General features: G+C 31.8%; 1 protein-coding gene across 3 annotated transcripts in view; it reads left to right on the forward strand.

The window, feature by feature from the left end:
- Positions 1 to 21911, forward strand: part of LOC134721327 (ATP-binding cassette sub-family G member 4-like) — a 28262-nt gene extending 6351 nt beyond the window's left edge. The window contains exons 3-14 of one of the 3 annotated variants that reach the window (XM_063584243.1): positions 706 to 895; positions 1250 to 1395; positions 1763 to 1886; positions 6037 to 6151; positions 6524 to 6789; positions 8055 to 8069; positions 11757 to 11852; positions 13381 to 13549; positions 15499 to 15599; positions 15902 to 16057; positions 16766 to 16884; positions 18112 to 21911. In XM_063584243.1, the coding sequence (XP_063440313.1) occupies positions 706 to 895; positions 1250 to 1395; positions 1763 to 1886; positions 6037 to 6151; positions 6524 to 6789; positions 8055 to 8069; positions 11757 to 11852; positions 13381 to 13549; positions 15499 to 15599; positions 15902 to 16057; positions 16766 to 16884; positions 18112 to 18343 (1729 nt within the window). In that variant the 3' untranslated portion in view covers positions 18344 to 21911. The remainder of the gene's footprint in view (positions 1 to 705; positions 896 to 1249; positions 1396 to 1762; positions 1887 to 6036; positions 6152 to 6523; positions 6790 to 8054; positions 8070 to 11756; positions 11853 to 13380; positions 13550 to 15498; positions 15600 to 15901; positions 16058 to 16765; positions 16885 to 18111) is intronic. The other 2 variants (XM_063584245.1, XM_063584244.1) reach the window with 2 other exon arrangements.
- The last annotated feature ends 4538 nt before the right edge of the window (positions 21912 to 26449 follow it).

The raw sequence follows: 26449 nt of genomic DNA on the forward strand, positions 1-26449 counted from the left end.
AAGTCAAATGATTTTACATCTGAAGTAATGTTATATTTAGACAAATAATAAAAGATATACATGTAATCAATGAACTAACATAGTTTTGTTATTATGTAATTACATTTAGATACATACATTGCCTTGTGACAAAATATGCCTCAGGAGTTATTGATCTTCTTTGCACCTGAACATTTATAGTTAAATAGCCTTTTCAATTTTACCATACTATTTTAAAAGATTTAATAATTTTTATGATTTCATTTTAATATTTTGTGAAGCATCAGAAAACTAATGATTGCTGATGTCGTTTATTTTCTTTTTTAAATCTAACATATTGATATAGAAACTTAAAAGTGTGATGTAATGGCCAATGGGAACATGCTTCGGTGGCTGAGTAGTCTAAAGTTTAGTAATTCATCAACGGTTTCACTGGCCTGTTAACACTGAGGTTGTGAGTTTAACCCTGCACTTATCAGGTGTATTCAACTTCAATATTTATTGACAGCTTTCCAGTCAAAGGTCTTTGCTTCTCTGCAAGCTTCTTCTACCAATAAAAACTGACTGCCACAAAGTGGCTTTAAATACCTATAATCAATCAATCAAAAATGGCCAAGTACATTGGTACTTTTAATGTTATCATGTCCATCAAAGACTAAAAGGATAAGAATATGAACAAGTTTTTATACCCAAATATATGTTTTTAATGGAAATGATTTATTTCAGGACAAAAAATATTACTGGACATATTTTGGTGAACGGTAGAGACCGTGATTTGAGATCCTTCAGGAAGATATCATGTTATATCATGCAAGATGACCACTTACTGCCACACCTGACAGTGGATGAATCCATGATGTGTTCTGCAAACCTTAAATTGACAGAGAAAATGTCAAATAAAGAAAAGCATGCACTGGTTTGTCTTTCTTATAATCAGACTAAAAAATAGCATAAAAATGATATTTTCGAACAATTATAAATTACCATATTAAAAATAATGATCTTCATCAAAACTTTCAAAGCCAAATAAAACAGAAGTAAATCCTTAGTGCTACAAAAAAAGTAAAATGTTTCTTTTCCAAATATTTAGTCAAATATATGTAAAAATAATTGGGTTTTGTGAGTATGATCATGAGGGATTTTGTTAGTTGCCCACAGCACTCGTCAACCATTAAACAATATTTAAAACATAAATGATGGTGATAAATTAATTGGCAAGGTTCTTCTGTTTGTTGTGTTGATCAAAACCTTTTGTTTTTTTGTATTACAGGTTGATGATATACTGTATTCACTAGGATTATCAGATCATAAGAAGACGAGGACAATCAACCTGTCAGGTGGTCAGAGAAAACGTCTGTCTATTGCTCTGGAGTTGGTCAACAATCCACCAATCATGTTCTTTGATGAACCAACAAGGTAATATAACATATATAAGGTTTTAAAAAGTATCTTGTTTTTGGGATGTTTTTCAAAGATGAATATGCATCAAAATTTCAGATCTGAGTTTGACAGAACACAACAACAGAAAAATATAAGCAGAGCACTGGATACCTTACCCCCAACTAAATCATTTATATTTATATGGCAAAAGTTAGGTTTTGTTGTTAGAAACCTACAAAATCATCTGGATTGTCTGAAAGGGTCATTAAAATTTACATGTTTTTGAGGAGTTTCATATACAAATAGAAACTGGTAGGTAGAGTTACCCTATCTCATGATGTTTTTAAGCTGAGAATATATTCCTTGTCAGGTTAACATAACAGAAATATTTATTTCATTTCAGTGGACTTGACAGCTCATCTTGTTTCCAGTGTGTTTCTTTGTTGAAAGCTTTAGCTGCTGGTGGGAGAACAATTATATGTACCATACATCAGCCAAGTGCCAAATTGTTTGAGATGTTTGATTTGGTAGGTTCAAAAGTTTTAGACTACTTCTTTATCTCCTATTAGAGGGTTAGTCTTGGTCAGTTTTTCTGATACATTTTGACGATTTCTGAGAATGTTCTGCCTTATAATGCTGGGCTGTTTATATATGTCTTTAAACATCATACAACCATTAATAAAATATTCATCTTGCATAAATTTCAGATTTCTGTTTGGGTCAAAGACCACTTGTCCATATTTAATTGAAAAGCTTTTGTCCATTGGGAGCAAAATTTACATATATATGTTTATTTCCTTTTTAGCTCACTGTGCCCTAATGGCAGTGTAAGCTTTTGTCGTCACATTGGGTCCATCATCCATATTTCATCTGTCGTCAGTAAACTTTTCTTAAAAATCTTCTTTGAAACTGCTCAACTGATTTAAACCATAGTTTGTCTGCTTCATTTACACTACAAAATTTGTTTATTTTTGTCCACGCTTGTCTAAATATTGAACATCAGGTTCAAAATACAGTAATGTCTTATACTAATAAAACTATAGCTATTAGATAAAAACTTACTGGGCTTGGCAATATTCCTTAAACTCAGATTTTTGCCAACCCTATGTTTGAACTAGTCTCGTCTATGCTTACTCCAAAGTTGGAGATTGGCACTGATGGCAAGCTTATTTTATCAAGAAAATAGATGTTTTATATTAGGTTATTCTCCACTTATTGAAGATCTCCTGGATTGAATGAAACTTGTTTATGGAATTTTGAGAATGATATTTACCTTAATTACTAAGTCTAGTCTTTTTAGTCATTCCTGATTTTTATACGACCGCAAAAATTGTAAACTTTTTGGTCGTATATTGCTATCATGTTGGCGTCGTTGTCGTCATCATCGTCGTCGTCTGAAGACATTTGGTTTTCGCACTATAACTTTAGTATAAGCAAATAGAAATCTATGAAATTTGAACACAAGGTTTATGACCATAAAAGGAAGGTTGGGATTGAATTTTGGAGTTTTGATCCCAACAGTTTAGAAATTAGGGGCCAAAATAGGGCCCAAATAAGCATTATTCTTGGTTTTCGCACAATGACTTTAGTATAAGTAAAAAGAAATCAATGAAATTTAAACACAAGGTTTATGAACACAAAAGGAAGGTTGGGATTGATTTTGGGAGTTTTGGTTCCAACAGTTTAGGAATTTGGGGCCCAAAGGGTCCAAAATTAAACTTTGTTTGATTTCATCAAAAATTGAATATTTGGGGTTCCTTGATATGCCGAATCTAACTGTGTATGTAGATTCTTAATTTTTGATCCCGTTTAAATTGGTCTACATTAAGGTCCAAAGGGTCCAAAATTAAACTGAGTTTGATTTTAACAAAAATTGAATTCTTGGGGTTCTTTGATATGCAGCGAATCTAAACATGTACTTAGATATTGATTATTGGCCCAGTTTACAAGTTGGTCCAATTTCGGGTCCAAAATAAACTTTGTTTGATTTCAACAAAAATAGAATCTTTGGGGTTCTTTGATATGCTGAATCTAAACATGTATTACGATTTTTATACGACCGCAAAAATTGAAATTTTTTTGGGTCGTATATTGGTATCACGTTGGCTGCGTCATCGTCATCGTCGTCGTCCGAATACTTTTAGTTTTTGCACTCTAACTTTAGTAAAAGTGAATAGAAATCTATGAAATTTCAACACAAGGTTTATGACCACTAAAGGAAGGTTGGGATTGATTTTGGAGTTTTGGTCCCAATATTTTAGGAATTAGGGGCCAAAATAGGTCCAAATAAGCATTTTCTTGGTTTTCGCACTACAACTTTAGTTTAAGTTAATAGAAATCTATGAAATTTTGACACAAGGTTTATGACCACAAAAGGAAGGTTGGGATTGATTACGGGAGTTTTGGTTTCAACAGTTTAGGAATTAGGGGCCAAAAAAAGGGCCCAAATAAGCATTATTCTTGGTTTTCGCACAATAACTTTAGTTTAAGTAAATAGTAATCAATGAAATTTAAACACAAGGTTTATGACCACAAAATGAAGGTTGGTATTGATTTTGGGTGTTGAGGTCCCAACAGTTTAGGAATTAGGGGCCAAAAAAAGGGCCCAAATAAGCATTTTTCTTGGTTTTCGCACCATAACTTTAGTATAAGTAAATAGAAATCTATGAAATTTAAACACAAGGTTTATGACCATAAAAGGAAGGTTGGGATTGATTTTGGGAGTTTTGGTCCCAACAGTTTAGGAATAATGGGCCCAAAGGGTCCAAAATTAAACTTTGTTTAATTTCATCAAAAATTGAATAATTGGGGTTCTTTGATATGCCGAATCTAACTGTGTATGTAGATTCTTAATTTTTGGTCCCGTTTTCAAATTGGTCTACATTAAGGTCCAAAGGGTCCAAAAATAAACTTAGTTTGATTTTAACAAAAATTGAATTCTTGGGCTTCTTTGATATGCTGAATCTAATCATGTACTTAGATTTTTGATTATGGGCCCAGTTTTCAAGTTGGTCCAAATCGGGGTCCAAAATTAAACTTTGTTTGATTTCATCAAAAATTTAATACTTGGGGTTCTTTGATATGCCAAATCTAACTGTGTATTTAGATTCTTAATTTTTGGTCCTGTTTTCAAATTAGTCTACATTAAAGTCCAAAGGGTCCAAAATTAAACTTAGTTTGATTTTAACAAAAATTGAATTATTGGGCTTCTTTGATATGCTGAATCTAATCATGTACTTAGATTTTTGATTATGGGCCCAGTTTTCAAGTTGGTCCAAATCAGGATCCAAAATTATTATATTAAGTATTGTGCAATAGCAAGAAATTTTCAATTGCACAGTACTCAGCAATAGCAAGAAATCTTCAATTGCACAGTATTGTGCAATAGCAAGAAATTTTCAATTTCACAGTATTGTGCAATAGCAAGAAATCTTCAATTGCACAGTATTGTGCAATAGCAAGTATTTTCAATTTCACAGTATTGTGCAATAGCAAGAAATATCTAATTGCACAATATTGTGCAATAGCAAGAACTTTCAATTGGAGTTATCTTTCTTTGTCCAGAATAGTAGTTGAATCAACTTAAATCATTGTTTTATACAATATACAATGTATATTCACTTTTACTACCAACTGATAAATTAAAACAATCTTTACCATTCAGTAATAACAAGCACTTTTTTTTACATTTTAATATTTTATGATGTATTTAAATGAGTAGTTATTGTTGCAAACTCCATTAGAAATTTGAATTGAGATAGGTTTTGGAATAAAGGAAAGGGGGATGTGAAAAAAAATTGGGGGGGGGGGGGGGGGTTCAATTTTTCTCATTTCAGATTTCATAAATAAACAGAAAATTTCTTCAAACATTTTATTGAGAGGATTAATATTCAACAGCATAGTGAATTGCTCAAAGGCAAAACAAAAATTTTAAGTTCATTAGACCACATTCATTCTGTGTCAGAAACCTGCGCTGTGTCAACTATTTAATGACAATCCAAATTTAGAGCTGAATCCAGCTTGAATGTTGTGTCCATACTTGCCCCAACTGTTCAGGGTTCAACCTCTGTGGTCGTATAAAGCTGCACCCTGCGGAGCATCTGGTTGCTTATGGGGCCAGTTTTCAAGTTGGTCCAAATCGTGGTCCAAAATTAAACTTTGTTTGATATCAACAAAAATTGAATCCTTGGGGTTCTTTGATATGCTGAATCGAAACATGTATTTAGATTTTTAATTATAGGCCCAGTTTTCAAGTTGGTCCAAATTGGGGTCAAAAATTAAACTTTGTTTGATTTCAACAAAAAATTTATGTATGGGTTCTTTGATATATGCTTAATCTAACCATGAACATAGATTTTTAATGTTTGGGCCCGATTATCAAATTGGTCCACATTGAGGTCTTAAGGGTCCAAAATTGAACTTTATTTGATTTCATCAAAAATTGAAATCTTGGAGTTCTTTGATATGCTGAATGTTGTGTTCATACTTGCCCCAATGTTCAGGGTTCGAACTCTGCAGTCGTATAAAGCTGGGCCCTGGGGAGCATCTGGTTTATTATTTTGAGATTGAACATTTACTATTGGAAAAACAGATTGTTCAGTTAGTTTCAAGTAATACTTAAAAGTTACATACATTGAAAAAAGTATATCTGTATTTTATTCAAATTTTTCTTTTCAGCTTTATCTGTTGGCTGAAGGAAGCTGTGTTTACAAGGGATCTATTTCATCATTGGTCCCTTATTTTGAGTCCCATGGAATGTCTTGCCCAGCTTATCACAATCCTGCAGATTTTGGTATGTAATACTATCATAATTCCTTCTAGTAACTTATTTGCTAAAAAAAAACTAAATTTACATTCATTGTTATTTGTTAACAGACTTAAACATGGTAATTTTTTTTTTACTCATTGGGGACGACAAACGAAACAAAGTTTAAGGAAAAATTTAGGACAATATGACACCTTAGTTCATGAAAAATAGTGTTCCTGATACTTGACATTTAAAGCAATTTCACCTTCATACATCCATTTTATTTGCATAAAGCTTTTTAACTAAGCTGTCCAACATTCTGTATTCCTGATTATCTGCTGTTCACCGTGTCACTGTACATATTTATCCCTCTCAATATTATCAGGTCTACAAGCTTTTAATGTACTTATTATTTAGTGATGGAAGTAGCCTCTGGTGAATATGGAGAAGATAAAGTAGACACATTAATACAAGCTGTCAGGAATGGACAGTGTGACAATCTAGTTGCTGATCTGGTGAAAAAGCCTGCTAATGGTAGTCTGACAACCGTCGCACCTTACCAGCTGTCAGGATCTAATGGTCAACTGCCTCCAATACAGGATGATCATGTCCATATTAATTGTTCAGAGAAAGGTGTGGTCAATGGACATCCCATGACTAATGGATCTAATGGTAGTGTTATGGTAGGTTGATTCACCCTTAACTATTTGTCACACATTTCATGGTTGTTGAAGTTTTTCTGCATTAAATATTAAATTAGAATGAGCAGATAGGTTTGTTTCATGAAAATGCTGCATAACATAATGCTTTGTATTCTAATAAAACAAATTTAAAACTATGAGTTTCTTTAAATACTATGATATGAATGGAAAGTAAAGCAGTACTTCTGGCTCTTTCACTAATCTCAATCTGCTATTAAAGCCTAATGTTCTTTTTTTTTAATTTAATATCTGCTTAACTATTCTTCTGTGTTGTATTTTATGCAGAAAGATCATTATCACAGTAAATTGACATGATGTTAATATCTATGCTTTATTTAGATGTAGTATGATTTTATTATTTTGAGTTTCTTATTTCAGTTACCGATAAAGCTAGATATTAAACATGTCTTATTGCACAGGATTGTGTTTTCAAATAATTTTCATATATTTACTTCTTTTGTGATGAAGTGTAAAAAATATGTGCTTTTACTGTGTGAAGGAATAATATAATTGGAATTTTAAATAAGGTCACAATTTCAAAACCAGAGTGTGGCAAAGAAAGAAGAAGGTATAATAAGGCACTTAAAAGTAAAATAAGAAATATAATAAATTGATCAAATACTTATATGTTGGTCAGCCATTTTAAACAATATATTTGAATTTTTCTCAGAGCTGTTGATTTAAATGAAATATTTGAGTTATCCAAAACTATATGTAAAATGGCAATTTATTTAGTTATGCAATGTTTATGGTGTCACAGCTCTTGAAAGATGAATAGACCTTATTACATATTGATAAACTTGACTTAACTTGAAAGGAGTGAAGAATTTTACTAATTTCATGGTCCAAATAATTATAGATTATGGTTGGTTATCTCAACGAGATTGATTTTCTCGCTTGAGCCGGTCACGGCGAAAGCGAGAAAAACAATCGAGTTGAGATGACCAATGATAATCTGTTTATCGCTATTTTACCTATGACAAAGTTATCAATTTCATGTCAATTTCAATAGCAACGCCACCATGGCGTCTCAGTTTCTAGCGATAATTTTCCATCTCAAGTGAGTAGCATGATATGAAAATTATCACAAAAAAAGATCAAAGGAAAAATGCATAAAATAGCGATAATAGCCCTTATTATGTACCTCCTTCTTTGAAGTCACAGTCCGTTTTACCACTAAAAGAGCTTGCTTGTATTCTTTTTCTTATCTTAATTTATTCACTAATAACATTTATCGCTTTTTATAGATTGATCCATTTGAGGTAATTTCTTTACTAACTGGTTGTGGGTTGTTAATTCTAACAAACACTTAATATTATAGTTAAATGCTAGACAATATTGGCTTAAGTTATCCTAATGAATAGATCATGAGCTCACACTACATATGTTAAGAAATTTGTTTGATATAATAACATATGAAGGCAGTTTGACGTAAAATGTGCTGGTTTTTTTTAAAACAACTTTAATTAATTTCATACAAAAATTTGAAAAAATAATTTTATACAATACAAATATTTTTTGTAAGGGAGTAAGTTCGGTAAGGGCCATATTTGGCCCCAATTATAAAGTTCATAGTTACAAGACAATAAATGGTTTAAGTTGTTTTAAAGACATGTGAGAAAGTTAAACAGAACTGTTTTTGTCAAAGTTTAATTCTAACACGTTGGTTTTTACATCCCAAAAAGGTCAAGATAAGGGATTTTGATGAAATTTGACAAAATCAGCTGGATTTTAACCAAATTAAGGACCAGGAAACATAGAGCACAGGCGTCGACAAACTTAATATTCAAATAAGACATGTAAAATGTCTTCACAAACATTATTTTAAAAGATCTTTGTTGTCGACTTATGTGCTCTATGTTTCCTGTCCAAAAATCTATGGACATTTACCCATTTTTATTGATTTTTTCATGAAAAATCAATATGAGTACAACTTGTGACATCATAATGAAACGCAGAAACGTAAAATTTTCAACAAAATGGCTTATTTCCTATCTAGTCACTGAATTGGCTATAATTTATTGTGATATTTGTCAATAAATCCGAATTTGAAATTTACGCTAAAAAAGGGGGCCATTTTAGGACCTTTACGAACATACTCCTTTGAATCCACAAAAACCCTGAATCTTATTAACTGGTAATATTTAAACAAAACGTGAATATTTAACCCATAAAAAAATGGTATCATGGTGTTTACATTGTTTTAGCAATACCTCAATATTTACTCAACAGGTTGATAAATCTTCAATTCAGGCATATATGCATGTAGCTCAATTAAAATAAATCAACTTTGACAATTGAACCGTCAAAAATTATCACCCTTTAAAGATTTTCAAAGGAATTTCAGTTTTTGCTTTAATCTGACATTGGAAATGCTATCTAAAACTTTACATGTTCATTTAAGAACCATTGTTTAATATAACTTTGTATAAAATTTCAACATTTATCCTGCATTATTTCTGTGTAAAAGCTAAAAAATAATATATACAATTATATTCAGGTGAACTTCTAATAGATTATGACATGCCTGCAATGTTTTAGAATGCACTTCCAAAGAAAAAGTGAGAAAACCATTTTTGGGTTAACCTGTTTTAGCCAGATTAAGCTTACATTGCTCGATCCAGTTGTATCATCTCCAACTGCAGAGTTATACAACCTGTTCAAACAGATGTTATATTGAACATGTACAAAACTGCCAAAAAACAAAATCTCTGATTAGTGTATGATTACTGTAATGAATATTTATCCCAATATGCTGCATTGTGTCACAGTTATGCTTAGTAAATTTAAGTATTTGATTGTATGCTTTTACCAAATGCTTTGAAACAGCTGGCTTATATAAGGTATTGACTATTTTAAACAATGTTATATTAGGATCATTATGTTTTCTCTCTCTGTGAATGTAAGCCTGTATGAATAAATAGAGATGTGATATAAATGTTGAAAATCCATCAACATTTCTTTGCCTGAAATATAGAGATAAGTCACAATTTGGCATATATATTGTTGAACAAGCAAAGAGTATAATCATATTCAAAGCTCTAATTTTTAGGCCAGAAAAGTTTTTTATATTGACCAGTCCAAGAAATGAATTTCTGTTGTTAATTCTGTCCATCTGTCAAATAAAATTTTGGTCAGACTTTTCATAGCAACTACATATTAGAGCACCGTAAATTTGGTATCAAGCTTTATGTCAGCATATTATACCCTTGATGTCATTCACATGCATCACTGATCAACTTCCTGTTTGCCATATGCATATTATTAGTGAGCCAAAACTCACAGTTCAATTTGTTTCAGCTGCCCACTATTAAAAAAAAAAATCAGTCATAAAATTGTATCGTTAAGTGACTTAATTTAAGACCCATTTTAAATGAAAAATGGTTGCCTTCCATGGCACAAACTTTGACGAGAAAACCAAACCACTTTATACCTTAGAATTGTATTGTATGAATTCTAGTTACTGTGGATTCATTTATTATAATGGTACCAATTTGAGAGGAAGGAGGAAAAATTGAATATGTGGATATTTTTATTTCATGGTTTTGCCAAAGTCATCATACAATCCTACAGAAAATTTGTTATTTTGGATAACATTTAAATTTAGGGTTCACCTTTACCCACAAAATCCACAAACATTGGTATCCAAGGATTGATATAAAGGATAAAGTCTATTCTATAAGACATAAGTGGAAACAGATTTCACTGAGTTTTACCAACATATTGGTTGTTAATTGATTGATTAAGAAATTGTCAAATACAAAAAGAAGTACAAATGTATAGTAATAGTATATGTAATAGTATAAATATTAATTAATGGTATAATTTTAATTGTAAATACTTAATGTATAGATTGATACCTGCTGTTATACATTTGAATCAGGTGTTGTTCTTTTATGACTTTTTTGATAGACTGATAAATTGCTTCTCAGATTTAAAAGTTTTATATTAGGAAGAATTTGTTTTATTGAATGACTTTATTGATCTGTCTGTTATGAAAAGCATACTGTTGAAATCACTCTTAAATTTCTTTAGGTTTTATATGTCTTCAGTTGAGAAATAATATGACTTGATAAAATAACATTAAAAAATGATTAAAAAAACCCATGTCATGTACATATACTCTTAAAATGTTTAGGTTACAGAGTGGAAATAAATGCTGCTTTGCAAATGCTTGTTAGCAATTCACATTTTGCTAAATAAAGTGTTGCTAGTTCACTATGGTAGTCCATATTTGATATAAACATGTCTTTCTTTATCATGATAAAAATGTTTGAAATTGTAACTGTTCTCTCATGGTTCTAGAACCACACGGGTTGTTCCTTTAAAACATACAAGGGATCCAGGTAAGACACATGGAAATTTCAACTAAGGGGGCATGTCAAGTACAGATAATTCTGAATTTGCTTCTATGGTTGGTGATATTAAAATTGCCTTCTCTGGTTACTGCATACCAGTAGAAAAATATAAACCTAGTCCAACATGTTAAAGAGGAGATAATCAATATAATTACCATACATCAATCAGTTACTCTGCTTGCCTATATGTCCCTGTGCCTTGTATAAAGAAATATATAGTATTGAGGTAGGAACCATGTACTCTACTGAGTTATCTCACATTCGGCCATAAGATAATTATTATTGCAGTGCTAATTAATGGTGAAATTATACTGATATTATGCTGTTTGTAACCATCAGATTTGGAGTTCTCTTGGACTTGTCTCTTAGTTAGAAACTTTTGATTTTTCTCAGTGTTCTAGATACAATGTAATAGATATTTATCTAGAAGTTTGAGTTATAAGGGCAATTTTTTAATCACATACCCTTAAAATAACTCCATATATATAACTTTATATTAAAAAAAAATACCGGTAATGTGAAGTCAAACAAATTAAGGATGTGAATTATAATGATTTATACAGCAATGATTTTTAACTTTTATTATTTTAGCAGTACCAGAATGACCAGAATAGCTTTGCTACCAGTAGCTTTACACAATTCCACATACTATTTGTCCGTACATTTAAATCCATAATGAGAGATGCAGTAAGTAGTATTTACAAGTGCATTTTTCTTTCTTTTTTTTTCCATTGAAATATTTGCAATAAAACTTTTTATACAGGGAAAGACGAGGGTTTCCTGGAAAATGGAAATTTCAAGCAGTGTAAGGGAGGTAATCCAAAAACAAATAGTGTATTGCACAAAAGCCAAAAGGGGGGGGTAATTTTTTTTTAATTTTTTTTTTGGGGGGGGGTCAATTCGCACAGGCACAGTGTATTGCACAAAAGCAAAGAATTGAATATAAATTTAAATCATATAACCAATTCTAAGTTCTTTGACTACAGTTATTCTGTGTCAGAAACTTATTATGTGTCAAATATTTAATTACAATCCAAATTCAGACCTGTATCAAGCACGAATATTGTGTCCATTTTCACCCCAACTGTTCAGGGTTGGACCTCTGCGGTCTTATCCAGCACCGCCCGGCAAAGCAATTTATTAATCAAAGTAATTTTGTAGATTATTTCAATTGTGATCACATATTAACTATACATATACATTTGCCATAAAAACTCCAAAAACTACTAATAAAAATTAATCAAAAATTTATCTGGATGCACTAATATGATAAAGGAACCCAGGCATTTTCACAATTTCAAATTCAGAAAAAAACTGTTGAGACCCTAAATAACATCTTTACTAGACTGATTCAAAATTACTCATGGAATAAGAGAGCCACCCTCCTATTTGTTGGTCAAAGGTCAAAGTCACTGCAGCTATTTATAGATTCAAATCTGAGAAAAAGTTTGGTATCCCAATTTTATCTTTTGAACTATATGTTCAACATGAACCAAATTTTGTTTGTTTATATAGTATGAAGTCAATAGGTCAGGATCACAGCATATATAAATATCTGAAATTAGGGCAACATTTTAGTTTTCAAATTATATCTTTAGAACAAACCTTTCCCAATTTTACAGCTGTACATTTAACTTAATTATAAATATATTTATTATTTAATTATTCTGAAAGTCACCTATATATATATATCCCAAAATCCAAATTCCATCATCATTTACCAGTAGACTTTAGTCTTCATAAAAAAGGAAAACAAGTTTCCAACCCAGAAATTATTTCCTCAAATACAACATGTGCAGACCTATTTAAGAATTATTATACTTTAAACAAAGTAACTAATTATAGGAAAGTGTTTCTATTATCAGTAATTTCTCACAAGTCAACTTGTAAAGTTTCACTTGTAAACTTCAAATCCTACATAAATATTTTTGAAAATTTTGAATATTTCACATTTTGCACCGACACAAGAGAGAAAAAATATTTAAACTGGTATATGTATGAGATTGTGACAGCTGTTCCATGGAATTTTTATTTCTAAGTTCCCTATTGTTTGGATCAAGTAATGGCATGAACAAAACTAAAGTTGAAATTTTACCTCAAATTCAATGTATATAGGATATATTCTTTTCAACACATATAATACAAACTCTTAAGACAATGCACATAGTAGAAGCAAGGTACCAATAAATACAACTTTTTTCCCTTTTCTCTACAGACGTTAACGAGATTAAGATTAATTTCTCACTTAACTGTCGGAATCCTGATTGGTCTGTTGTATCTGGGGATAGGCAATGAGGCAACCAAAGTGATAAACAATACCAGCTTCCTCTTCTTTTGTATACTGTTCCTGATGTTTACAGCACTTATGCCAACAGTCATGACATGTGAGTTATCTTTTCTTGATAAATCAACCAAAGTATCTGGCCTATCATATCTTTTATCAGAAGAAAGAGCTTGGAATGATCAGAATGTAAGGAATCATATTCAAATCACAACTTTGTACTAGTACCTGCTTATTACATTTCTGATGCATTTACCTAGTAAGGTTAAACAATTATTAATAGGATAATCTCATACATTTTCCTGCTATCAACAGATGTAAACAGATGTGAGCAGAGAAAAATTAATTATTGAATGTTATCTTAGTTTAAACATGTACATATACTCTGTTATGTGTTTTAATCTATACTCTTATATGTTGCAGGTTTAACCATATACTCTGTTCAGTATTAACTCTAATTGAAAAATGTGCTGTTTTTATGCCCCTGCCTTAGTGGAGGGTGCATTAAGTGTTACTCTTGTTCGTCTGTATGTACGTCCAAAAGTTGGTTTCCTTTCTCTAATTTTAGTTTGCTTCAGTCAAATGTTATGAAACTTATACAAAATGCTTATTACCACAAAACTCAGATCAAGTTTGAATTTTGGTGGCGTCACTTTCACCGTTCTAGAGTTATGCCCCTTAACAAAAGAAAAAATTGCTAATTTTTGTCGAGCCTGCAACTTTTGTTGCAGAAAGCTCGACATAGGGAAAGTGATCCAGCGGCGGCGGCGGCGTTAGCTAACTTCTTAAAAGGTTTATATTTTAGAAGGTGAAAGACCTGGATGCTTCATACTTTGTATATAGATGCCTCATGTTACGAAGTTTCAGTCAGTCACATGTCCAATGTCCTTGACCTCATTTTCATGGTTCAGTGACCACTTGAAAAAAAAGTTCAAAATTTTTGTAATGTTGAATTCTCTCTTATTATAAGTAATAGGATAACTATATTTGGTATGCGCGTGCAAGGTCCTCATGCCCGTCAGAAAGTTTTCACTTGACCTCGACCTCATTTCATGGATGAACAAAGTTAAGTTTTGGTGGTCAAGTCCATATCTCAGATACTATAAGTAATAGGGCTAGTATATTTGGTGTATGGAAGGACTGGAAGGTGTACATGTCCAACTGGCAGGTGTCATCTGACCTTGACCTCATTTTCATGGTTCAGTGGTTATAGTTAAGTTTTTGTGTTTTGGTCTGTTTTTCTCATACTTTATACAATAGGTCTACTATATTTGTTGTATGGAATGGTTGTAAGGTGTACATGTCTAGTGGGCAGATGTCATCTGACCTTGACCTCATTTTCATGGTTCAGTGGTCAAAGTTAAGTTTTTAAGTTTTGGTCTTTTTATCTAATATTATATGCCAAAGGTCAACTATATTTGGCGTATGGAAATATATTATGATCTATATGTCAGTCCCGCAGGTTTTATTTGACCATGACCTCAATTGCACGGTTCATTGCACAGTGTTAAGTTTTTGTGTTCTGGTCTATTTTTCTTAAACTATAAGTAATAGGTCAACTATATTTGTTGTATGGAAGCTTTGTTAGCTGTACATGTCTGCCTGGCATGGTTCATCTGACCTTGACCTCATTTTCATGGTTCATTGGTCTTTGTTTAGCTATCTTGGTTAATTTTTCGGTTTATGTGACACTTGTAATCAAGCTTTATACTTAGGACTATCAACATAATATCAATGATTAGTAAAGAAGGCGAGACATTTCAGTGTGTGCACTCTTGTTTGTTTCAGTTCCCTTACTTTAGTTTGTCTCAATCAAACATTATGAAATCTTTACACAATACTTATTACAAAAAACTCTGATCAAGTACAAATTTGGGATGCATCACTTTTATCTTTCTTGAGAAATGTCCCTTTATAATGTTGTATGCAAGTGGGGGCATCATCTGTGTCCATTGGGACACATTCTCCATTTATTTTGCTATCAGTAGTTTATTGGAAATGAGATGTGTTTCAAAAAAAATTGTTTACATATTTGTTGTATATTATTTACAGTTCCATTAGAAATGGCAGTTTTTGTGAGGGAACATTTAAATTATTGGTACAGTGTAAAAGCCTACTATCTGGCTAAAACATTTGCTGACATGCCATTCCAGGTAGGTTATTGATGTAAAATTGTATTGATAATCACAAAGGATGTATTGAATTAGAATTTGAGTAAAATTTACAAAGAAATTATATTAATATTGCATCTCTTTAAAATGAAATGAAAATTACTGTCTGAATTCCGTGATATGGGCAAGTTTTCTATATTTTAAGCCTATATTAATGTATTAATGTATTACAGCTAATTCTGCAATAAAATATATGCAGGCTGTAAATACACGATATGAATAATGTCCTTCCAATTATTTAATGTCTTCATCATAAGAGTTTTTCGTAAAAATTTATATTACAGATAATTTTTCCATTGATATATGGCAGTATAGTATATTGGATGACATCACAACCAGATAACTTTATGCGATTTGTCATGTTTATGACACTAGCAGTACAGACCTCACTTGTGGCTCAGTCTTTGGGACTCATTATTGGGGCAGCTACATCACTGCAGGTAAAATGTGTTAAATTTTCTAAATTTTCATTGATGTGGATATTTTGGTTAATATATATGAAAATTTTCATTGCCGAAACATTTTTATTCTTATGTTAACTTATATTACTAGTTTATTGCACTACTATTTTGATTATATGTATTACCTTGAGTAGTATACGATATTACATGAGCTTGCAATTTCAATTAAATTTCTACACCAATTTCATGCAATAAGCCTTTAATTGAATAGCAATACCATTTCTAAGCAGTGTTGCATCAATTCTAGACCAAGGAATATTGATTGTTAATTTTTATGCCCTACCTAAGATAGTAGAGGGGCATTATGTTTTCTGGTCTGTGCGTCTTTCCGTTCGTTCGTCGGTCTGTCCCGCTTCAGGTTAATGTTTTTGGTCAAGGTAGTTTTTGATGAAGTTGAAGTCCAATCAACTTGAAACTTAGTACTCTTGTTCCCTATGATCTTTCTTATTTAAAGAAATCTAAAGTTTTTACCCCAATTTCAGGGTCCACTGAACATATCAAATGATAATGCAATTGGGGAATCCATGTACTGGGGACACATTCTTGTTTGTTATTTTTTACATGAACTATTAAATTTCTGTCCAGTTATCTGCTGGATTTATATTTGTGTAGATTCTTTTTACTAAAGCGTACAGCTTTGTATTTCTTCTGTTTTATTATTCAGTGGATACTTTTTATAAATTTCAGGTAGCAGTATATTTGGGACCAGTAACAGCTATTCCTGTTTTGTTATTCAGTGGATTTTTTGTTAATTTCCAGACAATGCCTGTTTATCTACAATGGTTATCATATATATCTTATTTAAGGTATGAATAAGTGTCTTTAGAATGTATAACCTCAGTTAGCATCTACAACAACAATTGGTCGTACCTAATCTCCTTATTTATATCTAAGGATAACCAGTATGTTTTATAGACTGAGAAAGATTCGTAGCAGTTTTATTCTTGTTTTTTATTACTACAGTAATATTAGAGTTTAAACTGCAAAAGTCCAAGTGCTTGTAAACTATTTTGCCCATTATTCATTTAAGATTTGAAATAAAATCAATGCAAAGATCTTTAAAATCATAAATTTCATATAAATAAACCTTTTCCTATAAGGCTATAAAACAGTTTAGACAAACAACATGATACTTAATAGACAACTACGAACAATACATACCCTAAGACAGATTACACAAATATATGTTGGGTTGTATAAGTCTTATGATATGAATTAAAATGTTATACATGTATAAGATAGATGTCAATGAGACTGCAACTTAGCAACACTAAAAAACCGATGTCATCTTTACTTCAGTACAGCAATAAACAAATATCTTATATCTACAATATGTCAATTCTTTTATGATCATAAGTCTAACAAAAATTAGTTCTTTGAAAACTGTAACACTTTAAATAAATATTGAATTCCTACAGAACAAAACTCATTAAGATATAACTAGAGACAACCAGTGACTGAGAATGAATGAACATGTGTCTGAGTTATACAAGTTTTTATGAGGACTCAACTCTCACCCTATTAAATAATCCTCAGTAGCATAACAAAAGCTTTAATGAAAACAAAAGTGGTTCAAATAAAAGTGGGTACTCAAGTAACTCAACAGTATATTATCATTGTTGGTACAATATAAAACATTGCAATCACCTTTGAAATCTGTATAGAAGCAATTACTGTAAATTCAGAAATTATTGCGTGCATTTATTATTGCGATAATGTCATCTTTACGATTTTGAGAAAAATCCTGTTAAATAAATATTAAATATTTCAAAATGTGAGTTTAAATTATTGCGTTTACAACTCACTCGCATTTTTCGCAATAATAAAAACCTCGCATTAATTTCTGAATTTACAGTACTTCAGAAAGACATTCCCTTGAAAGTGGTGTAACTTTATAAAATCTTGAAATAGATTTGTCATTCTTTAAATTATTATACTAAAAAAATCTTCTCCTTAGGCTAAAAAAATCTTGTATACATTTTGTTTTCAAATATGTTTTCATAAAATTAAAATTTAAACATTTGACTTTACAGATACTCATTTGAAGGTATACTTCATGCTATATATGGATTTGATCGTGAGAATTTAGACTGTTCTGAGGACCATATATTGAAATGTCAGTTCAATAAACCAAAAGACATCCTGGAACAATGGGATGTGGAAAATGTATTCTTTGTGGATTTCATTGTTCTATGTACATTTTTTGTTTTATTGAGAGTTGGCTGTTATTTTGTACTGAGATGGAGAGTTAAGTCAGAGAGATAAACATCGATGGAATATTATTATAAGATGACAGGGCAAATCTAAGTCAATATTTATATAAAATACTGGTAATGTTTATATTGTCAAGTTTTATTAGGATTTATACACACTTACCACTTGTAGACTTGATATTTATATATACACATAAACTTTGGTTTTATATATACACATACTTTTTCGTGTTTATTGAAGAAAAAGAATACCATTCATTTGTACTTGATGTGTCTCAAGTTCTGAAAGTATTATATCAAAGTTAAATGAAGGTCTTGCTTATATTCACTGCAAATATAGTTAAATTTTCAATAAATAAATAAGCTATTCACAAAATTTACCAGCACATCTATTTTAATAGAAATAGATAGTACTGTGTAAACATTAAGATAGTTTGTTTTAAGAAAAATTAGGTACTCACTAAATCAATACATACTGCAAATTTCTTGTTGATTTTTTTATAAACTGAATTCACAAAGAATATCATGTATTTCATATAAAATTACATGAAAAAATAAATACATGTTTAGTTACAGTGAAACCACTTAACAGTCAGTGGACAATTCATTTTATTTTATTTTTGGTTGTAGAACAAATAAATGTCATTTGTCAATTTATTGAATGAATGATGAAGTCAGAATATATTCAGCAAAAAAACTTGAACTAATTAAAATTCATTTTAAAATTATAGTGATTATATCTTCTTGTCCTTTCATATTTTTTGTATTTTAAATTTGATTTGATGTTCATTATGATACAAAGTAACATGTATTTCATATTGTCCATAACTTTTGGAAATCAAACATTATTATTGAGTTGGGCCAATCTTAATTGAATTTGTGTGTACTGTTAGACATACATGTACATTATTTTTGATGGTTAGTCAGTTATTTTTTCAGTCACACACACATTTGAAGATATGACCAAATGTCAGAAAAGTTGTCATTAAGCATAGGTTATTTAGAAAAACTTGCAGCTATAAAACACAAGTTATTTGATTTCTCATTTCTATTTTTATATGAATCAGGTTATAGAAACATGTTAACAGTTCTGTATTGCAAAATATTTTGTTTTATTATATGACTATAAATTTTCTGTTTCCTCATTGGCCAAAAGCATAGGAAATCCTCTTTGATAAAACATTATATTCACCGCGGCAAAAATCACGAGAGGTTAGTATAAGATTTGGAACAGCGTCCTTGTACCTAAATATAGAAACGGGGAATTCTTGTTAGCTATTTAAGGAATGTATAAATAAAATGGTTTTTAATTAAACTACCGAATAAATATCAACCAATCAGCGCTCTTGACATAAAATCGTTTCGATCTCACAGACGATAGTTACATGTTTCCGGCAACAAAGTATGGCTGGAGCAGCAGAAGTAGCTACTGAAAAACGCTTTTCATCGTTAAATAATGAGGAAATTAAAAAGATTTTGATAGAAAAGGATTCTAAAAATACTTGCCGATCAACAGATTCTAGCGTGAGGACATTTAAATCTTATTAACGAGAGAAAAATCTACCTGAAGATTTCGAGGAATTTGCCAAACAATGAATTGGACAGTATTTTGTTAGTTTTAATTATGCAGACTTAAATATGCCTAAAAATCAAATCCCAAGCATAAAATAAAAACAGTCTAGGCAAAATACCATCTAACCAATGATATATTTCACAATCTAAAAATATTAAAATGACACTGAGAACTAAAGAGTCATATAATAAAGCAATTGTTGACTTTTGATATCAGTTGATACAATGATTTATCAACCCCAGAGATGTGATATTCACCTCGGCCGTTGGCCTTGGCGAATATCACATCTCTGGGGTTGATAAATCATTGTATCAACCTCATCAAAAGTCAATAATTGTATATTGTCACCAAAGATGTAAATTTGAATCAATGAATAATAAATCAAACTTGGCAATTCTGTACAAAAGAGCTGTTGATATAAAGGTAATAATATATTATCCTCAACACTGCAAAAATTATAGAGAGCCATAATGCCAATTGACAATTTGCTATGAAATGTCTTAGATGTTGTGTAATATAGATTAGAATAAAATACTCATTTGACTTCTGCAGACTTCATTTGTATTGAAAGGATGCACGATTTATCATTTTCTGGAGGCAAGTGTGACATAAATTTGGTTATTTTCATTTATCATGTTTATAGAAAAGAATATTTTAAAAATCTTTACATCATGAACTATAAATGTGTATTTTCAATGTTTAAACAAAATAAGATTTAATAGTGTTTACCTGTAGAATATACATATTTTACATTCATTATATAATTACAGAGTTATCTCCACAATGTAAAAGTTCTTGCAATGGTGGTTAAAAAAACCATAATTTATCACTTGTGACAAATATGAAATATATTTTTACTCTACAGTTTATCTGAAGTGTTTTGCCCATTCAGATTTCTGGCATGTTTGTCCATGTGGTATTCAATATGCTTTCTCACAAGCTTAACCTTGTGATCAGTTTCTGTACATCATAATTCAATACTGTTGATTTGTCAAACATTTAAAAAAAAAAAAAAAATTACCATTGAAATATTGAAATTTGCTTTTTCACCAGATTAATATAAAATTTGATGTTAATTGGTGATGTGATATAATTACTATGATTGATATTTTTTTTCTATTTAAACCAACTTTCCTGTTTGAATTTCATGCAGTATGTGAGATTATATGGAGATTATATGATCCTGTCCACTCAGACATGGTTTATTGACATGAATTTTACACAGTTCACATTTGAAGTTTATTATTAAGTCAGTTGAAGAGTTTTAGGTTATTGATTGTTGTAACTAACAAACACTGTCAAACTGGTTGTTTAGTTGTTATTTTGTCAGTTTGTTCATGATTTGATTGGTTAGAAATAACAAATTTCACTCTTTCATTAACTAGTGAAAAAAGGTTTTATTGTTTTCATAGATGAACAAGCAAGCTAAACTTCATTTTTCTAGGTACCCAGTCAAGAGATATGCTGTAAATGTTTTTAGTTGCAGTCTTATACATTACGTTGACCATGACCAATATGTGATAATGAATTGTTACCTTCTATTATTGATAAGAGGTATATTGTTTTTGTTGTAAATATTTTTGTTGTTGTACAAGATGGGTTTTTTTCATCATTATATAAATAGAGAGTGGTGTGGGAATTTGTTTTCAAAAAAATAATCAATATAATAAAATATTTAAACAAATTAAGACACTGATTTTTGTCAATAAGCTGGACTACACATTTTCATTTCACTCTGAAATTGCAGTTTGTTGAATGCATTGTTTCTAAGCATGCATTACTCTAGAGTAATGACGTTAAAATGTCTACAACTTTAAAAAAATCATATTATTGTTTCTTCATATTTCTTTTTAAAATATTTTTAATGAGGCCTTTAATAAATGTTATAAATTGTTTTATTTTAACCTGTCCTGTACATGGTATCTACAATACTATATGAATCATATTTAGGAAAAATTGGTTAACAAAGACATTTGGTAATGCATTCTCCTGTAATTTGTATATATCTAATTGACTTAAAATACCCCACATATTACAGCCAGTTTCACAGTATATAGATAAGTTGAACATACACATAGAGAATCAAAATATGAGGAGAACATTTGGTATGACCTAGAAAAAAAAGATTGTGTTGAAAATGGTGATGGAATTGAAAGTTGGGATTTTTTTTGTATGAGATAAAAGCAATGCTTTGATTTTTATAGACTAAGTATTTACAACATTAACATGTTATATAAATGTTAAACAATGTTCCCTCAAGTGGTCAATTTTATTTAGATTTTATAAAAGATTTGAAAAAAAAATGGTTAGCTGCTGAAATCAGATTTGCATGTGTGAAATAGCCATATATAAAAAAAAAAGATGTGGTATGATTGCCAATGAGACAACTATCCACAAAAGACCAAAATGACAAAAACATTAACAATTATAGGTCGCAGTACGGCCTTCAACAATGAGCAAAGCCCATACTGCATATAGTCAGCTATAAAAGGCATATGTTGATTGAAACTTCATTAAACAAACAAAAAGATTCTAAAGAACTTCAAGAATTGATCACTTGCAAGAAAACATGGTAAACACAAGCATGGGTTACATTGTAATATATTAATAATAAAGCTAACTACATGTAGAGAATTTTTCGTTTTCTATACTATAGTTAAGGAGAAGAATATTTTGAATTTGTTGATGCCCAACAAGAAAGTGCAATATTGTTAGTTTATTATTATTTTTGCTTGTTTTCAAAATCATGTTTATAAGATATGGATTTTTAGTGTTTTAAATATTTCTTTAATATATGACTCTACAGTTAATATCTATTTTATAGCTTAGTAATGTTTCCCTCCTCCAGATATTTGTGATTTATTTATGTTGAATCTATTATTTTTGCAGAAAACTATTTTTAAGAACATTTATTGATATAAATCTTCAGGATATAACTATGAATTTCAAATATTTTTTGTTTATGTATATAGCATTCTTTTTTCATTTAAACAAAATCAGTTAAAATTATTTACTTACCTTTTCTTTTATTCTAGATATCCTATCTCATAAAAATTTAACTGTTATGTTTTACCATTTTAAGATGTTCTAATTACATAAAACAGAACTTTCTTAATTCATTTGAACGTTTAAGATGTATATTATGTAGACAGTTTGAGATTGTTAATGAAAAAAATATTGTTATTACTTCATCTGTGATGTAATTTCTTTGAATATTAATAAAGGTTTTAATTATTTTTAGTTTTTGTCTGGCCTGACACAAATATTGCTCAAAGCTCAGGCATAGGTATACCATTTCAGTATTTTGGATTTTATAGCTATAAATACGTTACCATCATAAATTCTGAGTGTAACCCCAATTGCGTCATAGGTCAGATGGAAAATCCAGACTAAAAATAAACGTACTCTCACTGGTCCGGACATATACCCCTGTTTGCCCATATTCTTCCATTCAATTTCCATCTGCGACATCGGTCACACGTGCACATCAAGTTTTACAGATTCAACAGAGAAGTGTTTAGTTTTTTGAATAGCTTAATTGCTTTTCATATATATTGTGTATTTTATTGGAAATATATTCCCTTGTTTTGTTTAAATTTCTAAACAAATTATTTGTGTTTTTTTGACTAAAGTAAAATTTATTATGGACTTTAATTTGAATAGTCCGTATGTAAGTATTCCTGGTTCGGACTATCTCTTAGATGGGTCACTACCTTTAAGTCCCCCCCAAACTACCAGTACATTGACCGGAGTTTCGACAACGGTGTCTGGTAATGCTACCTATCCGACCCTTTCACAAGGTTCGGCCATGCATTTTGGGGGGGGGGTACCTACGTCAACTTCGGTGACTCATACTTTATCTAGGCCTGTTAATTCAGCGGGTACTATTAGTTCTGTCCCAGGTACAGCTATGGGCTTGAACTTGCCAGGTTCTAGACCCCCATTATCCTATTGTGGGTATATGCTTCCCAACACGGGCACACAACCTTTACCCTCATGGTCTCAGCCACCTTGGCCACAGTCTTACCCTTATGGTGGGTTTATGCCAAACCAACCTGGTTTTTGGCCTTATAGGGACAAATTCTATGGTTCCCCTTCTGGGGTAGCTACTGCACCACCTTTAGCTCCTGCTCTACCCGTAGCAGTATCTTTGACTTCTGCAGTAGCTCCTTCTACCACCGTACCTGACTCTCAAGCTTCTAGTTCTTCTCATGGAACTCAGGTTTCTGATCATGCATCACCTTTGGATGGTTTACAGAAGTTACTTTTGGACTTTGGTGAGTCTTTCAAGGCTGAATTTAGTACTCTATCCAGTCGTATGACTCTACTGGAGAATAGAGTTTCTTCTCATCAACCTTCTCCAGCTAAGTCTGTAGAATGTGATGAGAGGGAGGATGACGAGCTTTCTGTTTCCCCTGGGAGTCATGAAAGGGCTTTCCTCACTGATGAGGATGTTGAAAGTTCTTCTTCTCCCAAAGTATCGAAGACGGCCCCTGAGCCTTCTTCTAAGTCAGCTCAACAACCTCCCACCAAGGAGACTGAGGATCCTCCTTCCTTGAAGGATCTTAGGGATAAGGTGTATACCTTGATGAGGGATGAAGCACATATCCCTTTTGCCTCTCCTTCCAAGCCGAAGAAACCTTCTTCAACTTTTGAAGCTTCCTGTGGTATTTCTCAGGATACTGTGACTTCTCACAATTCTTTTCCTGAATCTGGCCATATGGCTTTTGCTTTACAATTTATTAATGAAGGTATCGCTAATTCTGCTAGTGAAAAGGTTGCTAATAACAATATCTCAGGATTTGGAATGTCATCCTTTTCTGATCAGGTTAAGTACAAGGATTTTGATATCTTTGATTCTTCACTGGGTAGACTTGTTCCCAGTTGTGACAAATCTATGTCATCTTTATTGGAAAAAAAGCCAGTAGATGGTCTTCGTCTGACTCAACCTGTTTGGTCAAAGACTGAGAATCTCCTTCGTAGTGCTTCTCAAGTTCTTGGCACAGCCGAACATTTTCTAGCTGCAACCGGACATTTGCTTAACAGCGAAGATTCGGTTGTTCCAGCAGAAGTACGATCCTTCTTACTTCAACTGGATAAAGCTTTAGGTTCATCTCAGTTGCTTTTAATGGGTTCTATTGCTAATTGCACCCTATCTAAAAGAGCAGAGTTTCTTGAAAACATTTCTATCGCTGAGCCTTTGAAAGATTCTTTACTGAAATCTCCACTCTCTGACAAGATGTTTGGTTTACCCTTACAGCGGGTTCAAGAGGAACTCAGCAAAAACCCTCCTCCACTCAAAGTCAGTGTACAAGTTACTAATGGCAAGAGGTCGGTTAATGCTACATCTAGTTCTACTAGTACTTCTGCTTCAGGTGGTCCTCCTTCTTCTGCTAAGAAAAGGAAGAATAACTACGGCAAACCGCAGAACAAACCCAATAACTCAGGAAAAAGCTCAGGTAAGCCTTCTGGTGGTTTTAAGGGTTCCAAGAAACCTGGGTCTAGTACCTAGGTTCTTGCCCCCTCGTACGTTGTTGACAGCTTCTCCAGGGGAAAATTAACAAGAAGTTCCTCAAAAATCAATACCAGTAGGGGGGAGGTTAAGTTTTTTCCTAAATCAGTGGAAGAAAATTACCTCAGACTGTTATGTGCTGTCAATAATTCGAGGGGGATTAACACTTCAGTTCAAGAACCCACCTCCTCTGTCTGCAGTTCCAATAAGTTTGTCTCATACTCAAGACCCAGTCAAGTGTCAACTTCTATCAGTAGAAGTGGACACAATGTTACAAAAAGCTGCAATAGAGGAGGTGTCGATCTTAACTCTGTCTCCGGGATTTTATTCCCGTCTTTTTCTGGTTCCAAAGAAGACTGGAGGAATGAGGCCGGTCATAGACCTATCTATTCTGAACAAATTTCTTATTGTTCCCCACTTCAAAATGGAAACAAACAGATCCATCAGGGCTTCAATCCTTCCAGGAATGTGGACTACTTCTCTGGATCTTTCAGACGCGTATTTCCACATTCCCATATCCCAAACTTACAGGAAATACCTTCGCTTCGTTTGGAACAACAAAGTTTTCCAGTTCAAGGCTCTCCCTTTTGGCCTGTCTACAGCCCCTTTGGCTTTTACCAAAATCATGCAGCAGCTATAGCTCACCTACATTCCCTGTCTATTCAGATTCATTCCTACCTGGACGATTCCCTTCTCAAGGAATTTTGCCCAATCAAATTGAGGGTTCAGACAGATTTGGTCATCAATTGTTTTCTGTCCCTAGGCTTCCTTATCTCTTGGAAAAAGTCAGAGATAATTCCGTCTCAAGACTTTGTTTTCCTGGGAGAACATTTCCTAACCAGTGTAGGCCTAGTCCTCCCACCAGAGGAGAAATTTACAAAACTATGTCAGAAAATACATTTATTCCTGACGGTTCAATCAGTCACAGCACGTCAATTCTTGCAACTTCTGGGTCTATTGAACTCTCTGGCAGATGTAATTCCATTGGGACGACTTCACATTCGTCCGCTTCAGTTTTATCTGCACAAGTTATGGATTGCAGCTTCACAAGAACGGGAAGCATTGATTCCAAT

This window comes from Mytilus trossulus, chromosome 6 (assembly GCF_036588685.1).
Source record: "Mytilus trossulus isolate FHL-02 chromosome 6, PNRI_Mtr1.1.1.hap1, whole genome shotgun sequence".
Classification (NCBI taxonomy): Eukaryota; Metazoa; Mollusca; class Bivalvia; order Mytilida; family Mytilidae; genus Mytilus; species Mytilus trossulus.